Below are 12,656 nucleotides of genomic sequence, written 5' to 3'. Positions count from 1 at the left end.
CCCGCTCCCCGCTGTGCCCCGGTCAGGTAACGGCACCGCAGCCGCCTCCTCAAGGCCGGCGGGCCTGCTCCCGTGCAGGGAGGCAAGGCCCCGGCGCCCCGGACTCCCCGCAAGGACGCCCGGGCAGGTCGCGGAGCCGCTCGGGAACAGCTCCACCGGCCTTCCCCAGCGCAGCAGCGGGCCCGAGGCCGAGAGAGCCCCTGCCCGGCCAGGCCCGGCCTCCATCTCCCCGTCACGCCACTGGCCGCCCCCGCGCGCCTGCGCGTTCCCGACGCCGCGCGGTGGCACGTGCCCCGCCGCGGCGCACGCGCACTCCCGCGCAGCCCGCCCGGCCGGCGCTGCCGCGAGGAGCCTGCTGGGCGCATGCGCGAAGAGCGATGACGCGCCCCGGCGTGCGAGACGCCCGGGCTGCGGCCAACCAACCAGTGGCGGCCGCTACTCGCCCTCCCCGCGAGGGAGGGATCGGTCCGCCGCCGTCCCATGATGCAGCGCGGGGGCGGCGGCGACTGTGACGGTGGCGGCGGCCGCCATGTTGTGGTAGTTTGTTGTTCTCCTGTGGTGAGTGCGTGCGGAGGGGCGGCGTGAGGGGGAGCCGCCGGGCGCTGGATCCGAGCCCTTCCCCGTTCCCCCGCTCCCCGCCGCTCCTGGGGGCGGCACGGGATCGCTGCCGGGAGCCGCCGCTGCCGCCTGGGCAAGGCGAAGAGCCATGGCTGCCGCCCTGGGAGGAGGCGCAGGTGGGTGTTGCGGCCCCAAAGGGCTTCACCTGGGGACGCGCGGGGGCCCTAGGGCCCCCGGCCTCGGCTGGGGAAGCGGGGCCTGTCCGGGGTGGACCGGCCGACGGGGCTGAGGGGAGCCGAGGGCTGCGGGGCCTTCCCGGGGCGGTGGCGCCGCCGCCTCTGGGTCCCGCCTGGGCGGGGGCGGAGGGTTTGACGTTCTCGGGAGTGCCGAGCGGGTGGGCCCCGCGCTCCTGGCGGGGAGTAGGAGCCCCCCGGGCACCGCAAGGCCTCAGGGGCTCTTGTCTTGTTAGTGGGAGTCGGTGTCGTGCGGCGATGGGGACTGTTGACTCTCCATGTCCGGGGCAGGACCGGGAAGGGGCAGCAGCTTTGTCACTTAGCACGGGTGCAGGGCCTCTGGGTGGCATGGATGTGTTTATTTAGATACATTCACAGAATCCCAGAATGTCAGGGATTGGAAGGGACCTCGAAAGATCATCCAGTCCAATCCCCTCGCTGGAGCAGGAACACCCAGATGAGGTTACACAGGAAGGTGTCCAGGCGGGTTTGAATGGCTGCAGAGAGGGAGACTCCACAACCTCCCTGGGCAGCCTGTTCCAGGCTCTGTCACCATCACTGTGAAGAAGTTTCTTCTCAAATTTAAATGGAACCTCCTGTGTTCCAGTTTATACCCATTGCCCCTTGTCTTATCATTGGTTGTCACTGAGAAGAGCCTGGCTCCATCCTTGTGACACCCTTTACATATTTCATTCCCATAGCTTTTACAGCTACAGTATATGATGTGTTTGAACAACTTACCTCTTATCTGGGGAATAGCTATAATTCGTTTTACAGACTGCCCAGAAGCAGAAAGTATCACTTGGAAAGTGTAAAATGAAGCCAGCGCTTGACCTCAGGCCTCTCAGGCCTGCATCTGCTCCTCTTCGCTAAGGACACTTCTCACAGCATTTTAAATGACAACTCAAAACCCTCCATCATTCTGATTATTAAGCAACTTTTAAAATGAGAACACATGAATGATTAAGAGAGACACTTGCAGGGGACACACTGGGGTGTTCAAAAGAGATACAGTTGAAAGAATTGCCTGTTTTTGATGCTATAGGCCAGCCCTGCTTTCACTAGGAATAACAGTTTTGATAACGACTGGTCAGGGTTGTCAGTTGACGTGCTTGTCCTCATCTGTACAAAAGTTTGTAGTGATTTTAGTCACTCTTTTCCGTAAGTAGGTGTCAGGGAGAAGAGTGTGGCTTGTCCTTGTGATCACTCACTTAAGTGGTCAGACTGTTCACCATTGTTAGCTTAATTGGTACCAAAGTACATGAACACAATTAAGTGTCCTACTAAAGGTAAATGTTACAAATAAATTCACAAATTTAGGAGTTGAGGAGTTTGGGAAGATGGCTAGGAAGGGCAGCACTGATTGGTAAAACAGCAAATATTTATATATTTGGATCGTTGTTTTAGTAGTGCAAAATATATTGCAATGTTTAAGTTATTTTGCAGAAGACTTTGTGCTAGTTTCTGTGGTTCAGATTAGTTGTTTGTGATGTGGAAGTGCACTTTGCCTGCATGTTCTGTCTCTGGAAGTTTTTTCTTCTAGTATTATGAGGGCAGAGGAGAGAAAGTGTTAGTTTTGGAGCATTTTAGTTTTTGTGTTTAAAGCTCTGCTGCAAATTGAATGAGCATGTTTCGCTGTGTATACAACAGACAACCTTCAACTAAGTGGTAAAACTGAAGTTTTAAGACTAGTCTTTTTTGTTTTGGACTACCATTTGCATCTAACTGTGAATTAGGATTGCTTTGTACTAGGTGGGCACATGCAGTTGTTTGTTCAGTGTTAACACTACTCATCAATAAATGGTGGCCAATTAAATGTGATCCTTGCTCCATATAAGCAGAGTTTACTTTAGATGATCACTGTGCAGCACTTGCCTGAATGAAGAATCCCAGAGGTTTCTCTATGTCTGTGTGACCAGTCCAGGAAAATTCCTGCTTGAATACTCTATTCAAGTGTTAAATACACTTTTAAAACCCCCTTCCAGCGCGGTATATGCAACTCTCTTTGGAAAGGAGCTGTTATCTAAAGTGGTAATGAATGGGAAAGGTGTACAGGATGAAAAGCCCAGGACGAAGTGGTTATTTGGCTTAATTTTTTTTTGTCTGTTAAAGTTTTAACTGTAGAAACTAATGCTTTGGTTTTAGTTTTGTGATTTTTGAGGGAGAGATAACAGCACCTCAGTGTTTTCTTAAAGAAAAAAAAGACTGTCTAGTGATTGTTTAAGTAGTACAAAATGGGTTAATTTGACATTTCAGGGTAACAGCTGACAAAGTAAGATAGTTGTGGCTTGAAGGTGCAGATTAAAAATTAAAATCTTCTGTAAGGACATGATGCAGGACATGTGAAATGGCTGTGTTTGCTGAACATTTAAGTATATTTGATGGATTGGAAGATGATTTTTCTGTTGGACAGCATGTGTAGACTTTGGTCACTTACAATTTTTTAAGCTCTTGGGAAATATTCACTTGATTAATAAGAATAAAGTATTCATATGCCCTTTTGTGACCAGATACTTGTGTTGGTGCAGCTGAGCTTTCTAAGGATGAAGAGAAAGGCTTTTCTGGTGACAGGTCTCACAGACATAAGCTCGGAAGTTTTCAAGTGGTGATCTGTGAGGTCTTGGAGTGATTCACAGCTTCATAGCAGAGGAACTTGTGAAAGACTATGCAGTCTGATTCAACTTGCTTCAAATTCTAGAATGGCTTTATTGAAATGTGGAAGTTCAGGGTAGGTGTGCTAGTGGTGATGAGGGACTTTGAGGACTAGTAGTTCGTCATTAGTCTGTTATGGTTAAGACAATGGTTCCCAAACTTTTGATTCTAGCTTTCATATAAAATCAGAACGAGAGGAAACATGTTAAATGTTGAGTAACGTGATCTTACTCAAAGGGTGGCTACCAAGGGGTCACAGTCTCTCTCTTCACAAGGAGCCATGCGGAGAAGACAAGGGGAAACAGCTACAAGTTATACCAGGAGAGGCTTCACTCATACAAGAAAGACTTTTTTTACAGTGAGAACAGTCAATCACTGGAACAACCTTCCCAGGGACATAGAATCATAGAATCATTTTGATTGGAAGAGATCCTCAGTATCATCAAGACCAATCATAACCTAACTCTAGCGCTAAACCATGTCCCTAAGAACCTAGTCTAAACACCTTTTAAACCCCTCCAGGGATGGTGACTCCTCCACTGCCCTGGGCAGCCTGTTCCAATGCCTGACAACCCTTTCTGTGAAGAATTTTTTCCTAATACCCAATCTAAACCTCCTCTGGTGCAACTTGAGGCCATTTCCTCTTGTCCTATCACTTGCTCCGTCATTTGAGGTTTTCAAGATCCGGTTGGACATGATGCTAGATAATTAATCTCATCTAGGATCCCCTTCCCATGAAAGGTTTGACCAGATGGTCTTTCAAGGTCCCTTCTACCTGAGCGGTTCTAGAATTTAGTGATTATCTGCTTATAGTGTAACATAACAACTGTGTTGTATGGATGCGGAAATTTTTTCTTGATATGTACTGCAATCAATTTACAGCTAGGTTTTAAGCTCATTTAGGGAAAGGTGGTTAGAGGGTAAACAAGAAATCATTAGTAAAACAAAGCAAAGACCACTTCTTTTCTCAGCTGTCTGCCATACAGAAGCATGGAAAAATTATTCTAGGTTTCCTTCTGTCAGATTAATTAACTTCTGATGAACTTCAGTGTAGATATCCTTGGGGTGCAAATCATGACAGTGAATGGGATGGAGGAGGAGCTGAATATACATCTAGCCCATATTCTTGCTTAAGTCCCATATCAAGAGTAACTGAATGGGTGTTTCTCTACCTTGGAGACTGTTACGTTTTTCATTCAGCTTGAATTTAAGATGTCATCAATTTAATTTCATTTTAATCTGAGGGCTGCTGTTACACTCTCAGCAGTGCAGTGGCTTTAAAAACCTCTTGTGAAGCTGTTGGTAAAGATTGGAAAAAAGCTTATACTGCTAGCACAGCAAGCCTTCCTCTGTGTTGTGGGTCACTCTTCCATTCAAGGATGTAGTAAAAATTCTCCAGTCTGACAAATTAATTTGAATTTATTGTGCTTCACGCTATTCAACAGCAGTATACAGTGTCTGGAAATAGATTTCTACATTTCTGTCTAGGTGAAAGTGGCTGGAGTGCTGGCTGTGTTTTGGTCTCTGGGTACTGCATCCTACTTTATTAGGTGGACTGATGCAAGTGGTCACTATAACTTAAAGTTTTATTGCAATATGCACACACTAGAACTTCTCTAAGTGTCAAAGGCGTATAGGGTTTACAGTCCATTAAATACAAATATATGATCATGGGCTGTTGTACCAGCTAAGGACTAGTGCCAAAAAACATTACTACTTGAATGAGCTTGTGGCAGGCAGATTTGCTTTAAAGCATGGCAGTTTTTAACCTCTTTGTGCTTCTTTGACAAGCGTTCACTAAAAGTCATGTTTTTCTGAATGTTCTCTCATTTCAGGTCATCTAAATTAAACATAGCCTTAGTGTAACTTTTTTTTTTTTTTAATACAAAAGGCAAACCATGCTTTATTACATCAAACATGAAACCTCAGATTTTAGGTCACATAGAACATGTTTTCCAGAATAATTTAGGGTGATGATTGCCACTGAGTTGACCAAAAAACCTCCAAGTAAGTAATGTGATTGGTCATGTAAATTCTGCTGTAATGCAGCCTCAGTTTTAACCATAACTCCTGGTGGCTGTAAAAGGTGCTGGAGAGTTCTGTGAGAGTTACAGTTTCTCAGCAATGTCCAAAGCCATTTGAGAACTGAGTTAATGTGGATTTCGTTTAAACTGTTGGCCTTCATTCACCGTTCAGCGTGTTTGTGAGGCAAAGACTATGACACTTTTAAGATGTTTTTCCAAAGCAAATATATTTTCAAATCCAAGCCGACTTTGGATTTTTTTTTTTTTTTTAGTACAAAAGACATCAATAAATAAAGGTATTATTTCTTTCAAGCAGTGATTAGAAAGAGAACTTCAGTTCCTGGCAGCATATCGTAATTCTGTTCTTGCTTATTGCTAGTGGCTTGCTTTGCATCATGAGAAACTCTCTAAAAAAGTTATTTTTGAGAAGGTTAAAAGAACTCCTTTCCTTTAGAAATTAATGTTTTCTGCTTTATTTCTTTGAGGAAGCTAAACATCCTGTAGGAGCAATTTGGAAAGAAAACATGAAATACACTAGTAGAGGGACATGTTATGCAATTGTTACATTGTTACAAATACTTAGTCACTGAATGCTTAAGCCTTCTATGAGTAATTGTTTACAAATATAAGATTCCCTTGATGTCTGTCCCTGAAAAAATAAACTGTGTTTGTGTGTGGTGTATTTGTGTACATGTATTCTTGTGCATAATGTGGTACTAGGAGTGGATGTGATTTTTATGGTGGGGTAGAGAGCTTGATTATCTGTAATAAACGGGACCAGACTGTAGCGTGCTTTGTAATGTTTTAGGTTTGCATCACAGGTTCCGGTTCAGGAGTTCTCTTGACCTTGTGCTTTTATTGGTAGATGCTGCTGCAGTTTGTTACCAGTTTTCATTCAACTGGTTACAGTTACATTGCCAGCCTGTGTTTTAGACATGACTGTTCCTTGCTAAACCTATTATTTTTCTATATCACATAGAAAGTCATACTAAAAGTCACCTCACTGTTGGGCAGAAACATAAGTCTGTTTTTAATTGGTATACTCAATTCCCGAAAATCAAGGCTTTACAATACCTACGTCTTGTGTAATCTTTTGCGATGAAATATGAAGAAAAATATTCTGTAGAAATAAATTATTACATAAAGATAACCTGGTAAGCTGGTTTTGATCTGGAGGCTTGTGCTTGAAATTTTGTCAAGTTGTCATGTTGAGTGTTTTAAATATGGTACCAGGGAATGGGATAGATGAAGACGGACTTGTTCAGCATTAAATGGAAGCATAGAAAAGTTGCATTTTTTCATGTGCTAAATTACTTCTATTCTCTAGGTTTTTTTGTTTGTTTGTTTGTTTGAATAGCTCCCTTACCTATTCTGCCCAAAAGCAGTGCATCTCAGTTACTGTATTAAAAGACGTGTTGGGTAAACAGTGCATAATACTTTTTTATTTCTTGAACTATTGAATCATTGTGGCACCTCCATCTTGTTTTGGATAAGGAGAAATCTTTGATGTTTTTTCCATGCCTAAAACTAATAGTATGTTTGGTATTCACAATAGCGTTATATTGAAGCAAACCGAAATACAAAATTTGGAACTGTTAAGCTTTATGAGACAGCATGTGGTTAGTGTTCAGGGAAGCGTGCAGGTGTATTTCTGAGAAGATGAATAATGCCATCATCAGATGTTTTTCCTAGTCAAGAAGTCTTGGCCATCTCATTGCAGTAAAACAATCCATCTTAGCAACAGTTGCTATGTAGGACTACCATTTTCGGTTACGTTGGTACCATTTTAAGACGTGAGCTCTGCAGTGTTCCTGCTGCTTCACATCTTACGCGTGTGAGACTTTGTAGCTTAGGACTCCCATTTTACATAGGAAAATGATGAGTGAAGGTTTTATTGGAAGGTTGTCCACAGAGTTAGAAGCTACCACCGGCATAGCCAAAGAGGAAATGGGGCTTGTATTTTGTCGATTTTTAGTGTGGCTGACCTGTTTTTATTAAGCAGAAAAACGATAACAATTCTGGGCATATAAAACCCCAAAATAAGCTGTACAGAACAGCCTTTAGCACTGCTAGCGCTACACTAGGCTAAGTATAAAACAAATAAGAACCTTTTAATGTGGGGAACTGAGTGTGTTTTGCTGTCTTTGTGCTTATTCTGGTTCAGAGCCTTGCGAGGCTGCCTGGTGTAATAAAACAGCCAGCGTTAGACTCTGCAGCAACCTGCAACTTCTCTGTTGCTTTGATAATGGCTATTTCTGAGAGCTGCAGTAGGAAGAGCCAAGTGGTGGATTATTTCTTTTGTTTTCTTGTCTGTCCTGCTCCCTTATCCAGTTAGTGCTTTTTTGCCATTTGATAGGTCTTAGTTTTATTTTCCTTCTAGTGCTGCCTGGAAGTTAGAGAGGGGGCTTAGTGCATTTAGTGATCACCTGTCAGGATCTTCCAGATGATACCCAGCTAATGCACACACATCTCAGTGAGCTTTGCCGTGGGGGCCTTGAGCAGAAATGAGAAGCCACAGCTATTGCGTTGCATGTCTTGGCAACAGTTACTGTGTACGACTGCACTGGCACTGCTGGAAGAAATACAAAACCTCTTCCAACTCCTACAACAGACATTTTCCTGCTTAAAAAGCTTAGCATTGTGGATCTCCCTCCCCCCGTTTTTTTTTCTTCTCATCTCCCACACAGTGGTACTGTGAATTATATTAAAAAAGAATTTTGGCTGTTGCTCTCAGTGGTTTTGTGCTCTGCTGATGCTGAGTGTTCCTCTTTTTGTGCAAGTTAATGTTTTACAGGCACTTAACCACACTTGACGCAAACATTGACTTGTAAGAGTTTCTCAAGGAGAAACATCCGCATATGTTATGCTGCTTGTTGTTTACTGTTTGTTTTTTTTTTTTTTTTTCCCTAAATGTAATTGCCTAGACAGGTAGAAGAAAAATGAAAATATGCATAGTTTCAGATACGGGAAAAAAAGTGGTGCCTCACTGAAGTTTGGTAGTTATCCCATTGCACTGCAGGTGTCCAGTTCCATGCTTGCTATCTCACAAACACCGAACCTGGCAATGAACGCTATTTGTAGATGTGCGACTGTTGTGACCCCCTTTTCTAAAGGAACGCTACAACCTGTTTAGGGCTCTGACAATACAGTGTCAAAATTGACATAATTTGTAATGCTCATTGTCAGTGTCAGCTGTCACAGAACGTATGAGCATAAGAAGGAATAACTGGCTCCCTCTGTCCCAAAGATCTTTATATCATAAGTGTATGAGATGAGGAGAGAAGAGATGAGAACAGGGAGGTGATGGGGACATATGTGGACTAATTCTTATAAGTTGCAGTCACCACACACAGACTGACGAGTCATTTTTGAGGCTTTTGTCTGCATCCTGCTAGAGGGGACTTGTGCAAAGGGCTTTGAATGGATGTAATTCAGCTTTGGGTTTTGGTAGGAGTTGCTCATAAATAAGGAATAGGATGTGAGAAATTTAGAGGGTTGGAAGAGCTGGAGAGTGGATATTTGCGATGTCAGCTGGCTGGGGGTCCTGTTCAACACTAGAAACTTGACAGGAAATTGGACGCTCTTGGTATTGTTTCTTCAGTAGCAGTAGTACTAAGTTGGAACACTTTTATAGCCATGAAACTTAACTATCTGGCCTGGAAAAGTACTATAAATTATGGTGAAGGGTGTTTCTTTTTTGTTGTTGAGAGATCTCAGAGAAAAAGGATTTGGCACTTTATGTTGTCTAGATTTAAACTTGGCTGATGTGAAGGTCCATCTGTGTAGGAATTGTGTGCTGAAGAGCTTGAAGAACTTGTCTTCAAGTGGTGTTGGTTTATAATACAGCTCTCTGTAGTTCTAAAAGTGGTGCCTGGCATGGAAAAGTATGGTACCTTTCAAGCAAGCAGGCATAGCTTAAAAAGAAGTTACTGTCTTGATGGTGGTCATTGTCTTGAGCTGTGTTAGTCAGGATGTGGACACTCATAGTTTGCTTTGCTGCAAAACCAGTCACGTTACATTAAAAAAATAATCTTTGGAGTTGGTTGCATCACGTCAGTGGATTACTGCAATCCAGCTGTAGGAACAATGACAGTGCAGGATATTTGTGCCCTTAAAATGGCAGTGCACTAAGATAATCACTGCAGCATGGTTTTGAATGATGGTAAGGAGAGCAAGGTGACGTTTTTTTCAGCAACCACAAAATTGGGTAATTTAGTGTTCAAGAAAAAGATAGGAAGTGCTTGTTTATCTGTCTGGCTTTCCCCTGTGGGTGGAATAGGAATTGGAATTGAAGGAGGTTGCAACATGTAGATATTTGAGCAGAGAAATGTAAAACAACTGTTTGTTTCAATGGTGTTAGCCTGTCTAAATTATTTTAAATATAGAAGATTAGTTAAAAAAGTATCTGTAGGCAATGAACAGGGGAACCTGATCAAGGGGAATTGTTTTTACCTTCTGTTTCAAAACAAAAGTTGCCACGCTTGAATTGTGTTGCATCGTAATTTATACTGAGCAGTCTTATTTTCATAGCTATTTATAATTGAAATTTCTGATTTAAAAGCTCTTAATTTAGTGACATTGCAAGAACTGAATTTTCTCTTTTTATTGTTTTTGCCTCCTTTTACCTCTGGTCACTAACACACCTGTATTCTGTTTATATGAAGTAACAAGTGAATAGGTTAGTCATTACATGTGTGGAATATTCACTGAAGGATACGGTGTTGAGTTTAAAAAGCTGCAGATAGATTTGATTAAAATCATTGATTAAAAACCAAAAAACCAATCAAAACTACCACCACCACCACCACAACAAAAACCAACACCATCCCTCCCCCCTCCAAAAAAAAACCAAAACCAAAACAACAACCCACCACCAAACAAACCCAAACAACCAAACCAACGAACAAAAAACAACCCTAAAAAAACACCACCAGTTGATCCTTGGTGTTGTACTTGGTCAGAGTTCAGTCCAAGTAGAGTCAGGAGAATGACTGGATATGTGGCAGTTTAGTGTTCACCAATTCAGATTGTAATGGAAGGACAGGATTGCATTTTGCAGACCACTGAACTACAGCCAGTTTCCCCATGTGTTGACCATAGCTTCTGTTTGTGCACTTGTTTGATTCTTATAAAAGTTATTAAAATGTGTGGAAAAGATGCTAATTCCAGGTGTGTGTTTTCTATTGGGCTGTAGCCACAGGATGGGAGAGTGAGTGTTGAGTGTTTCTGAAGGTATGTGCTTCTGGTTTACAGATGACATCTGGATGTTTGAAGTGAGCAGATGAGCTTTGCATTTCTTTTGTAGATAAATGGAAGTTTTAATATTTTTAAGTAGCATAACTGTCATTTGCAAACTAAGCTACGCAAGAGTAATTTGTGCTTTGGTTGGCTAGGGCAAGGGTACTTGTTAAAATATATGGAGCACCAGTTTTATCTTGGAAGGCACGTGCATGCTTATGTACACAGTGTAACCTACTTCAATGACTTCTATTACTTTTAATGCCCCAGTTGAGGTAATTGATGGTATATCGCACCTGACTTCCCTCTTCTGTTTTGGATTGCTGGTACCATCCTGCCTTGTGCTGACCTGAGGTTTACTCCTGTTTTCAAAGTGCCTTTGCGGGCCCAGTGTGGGTAGATGAGCTTGTGGCCCCCAAGGCAGACAGAAATCTGGCAGGTGTTGTTCCCTTCACCTCCATTCCACCTCTGTTTCATACATTTCTGGGGAGCTTCTGTCTCTGGGATGATCTTTGTTGGCAACATTTTCTAGTGATGTATCTCATGCTCTGTTTTCCTTGGGTCATCCTTACTTCAGTGGTGAGAAGAGGGAAAGCTGTATCGTATATCTATTGTTATTGTGATGATGATGATGATTATATATTGGTATTAACTGTTTTCCTTGTTAAAATGGAAAGTAAAAAGTATTTTTGTGTCTTCTAAAAAAAATGCCCCCCTCCAAAAAAAACCCTCACCTAAGTGGTTCCTTCAGAAACCATTCATTTCAGTAAGAATTATTTATTGTAGTCACCTTCTTTACAGATGATGACTTTGATCAGTTTGATAAGCCTGGTGCAGAAAGGTCTTGGAGAAGAAGAGCTGGAGATGATGACTGGGACAGGTAGGTAGAACATTTCATGTTCAGTTTCTGTACGCTGAATTACATTGATCTGTTTTCCTATTCTAGCATTTTGTATTCTAACTTTTAGAGCAGCATACATTTAGATACTAATGAAGATGTTGCTTGTTATGCATGTGTCAGCTGGTGCTAGATTGTGCCAAATATACACTTGCCTTGAGGAATATAGAGAGCAATATGAAGAGATACCATTTAAAATTGGATAAATACTAAGTGTCTGTGGTGTGTAAGAAACATTGCACATAATGTCCTGGTTTCAGTTTTAAATATTTAGTTGAGTGGTTTAAATATTTAGATTTTTGCTAGTACTTGATTTTGCCCAACTTAACTTTTTTCTCTTACCTAGATGTTTAAATTCCTATCCTTAATCTTTTACTTCAGTTTTACATTGGGAAGAGTAATGGAGCTTAGGTATGGGCTTCCATTGAAAAATATGACTGTTTTAAAGATTTAGAAGTATGTGTGGACTTGGTATTTTCAGGGAGAATAAGAGCACGTTCTTGTATGCACAGGCATCCCAGCTGGGAAAGACTTATATCAGGCTGCTGCCTGAACTTGTTTGTTCTTTCTGGGAGAAAACTTTCCACATTTTTATGTTGCTTTTATTATTCCTTTTTAATAATTGTCTTATTCAGACTTTGCCAGTGGTTTTCACTGTAAAAAGGAGAAAAAGCCATTCCAAATAGATTTTTATATTTTTTAATAGTAATTCAAGTGATTGTAGTAAACAAATTTTAGCTTAAGTAGTTCTCCACTGAGCTGAGCCCTTGGTGTGCATCGGCTACTCTACATTTATTGACCTTCCAGAGGGATTAGTTTCCTCTTTTGCGCTTTTCTTATTTTTCTAGGACTTGAGAAAGATTATAGAGTATTTTCACTAAGCTGAGACTTTGAAGCACACAAGGATTCAGTTTTAGAAAAATGTTTTCATTTGTGTTTATTATTAGCTGCATATAATTTATGATAGACGATAAAAAAAATCATATTGTTTGTTTAGTGAAATTGTAAGGGAAGTGGTTTCTTCTTAGATTGCCAAGGTGTCTTTAGAAGTGT

The 12,656-nt window shown here is 42.0% G+C and overlaps 1 protein-coding gene across 1 annotated transcript in view; it reads left to right on the top strand.

Moving 5' to 3' along the window:
• Nucleotides 1–494: 494 nt before the first annotated feature.
• RBM33 (RNA binding motif protein 33) overlaps nt 495–12,656 on the top strand; it is a 105,463-nt gene continuing 93,301 nt past the window's right edge. Inside the window, exons 1-2 of the mRNA XM_082044623.1 lie at nt 495–734; nt 11,507–11,585. Of these exons, the coding sequence (XP_081900749.1) occupies nt 707–734; nt 11,507–11,585 (107 nt within the window). The 5' untranslated portion in view covers nt 495–706. The remainder of the gene's footprint in view (nt 735–11,506; nt 11,586–12,656) is intronic.

Source organism: Streptopelia decaocto, assembly GCF_964273445.1.
Source record: "Streptopelia decaocto genome assembly, chromosome: 2".
Classification (NCBI taxonomy): domain Eukaryota; kingdom Metazoa; phylum Chordata; class Aves; order Columbiformes; family Columbidae; genus Streptopelia; species Streptopelia decaocto.
Note: the sequence above shows the minus strand (reverse complement) of the source record. Positions and strands in the feature narration are given on the sequence as shown.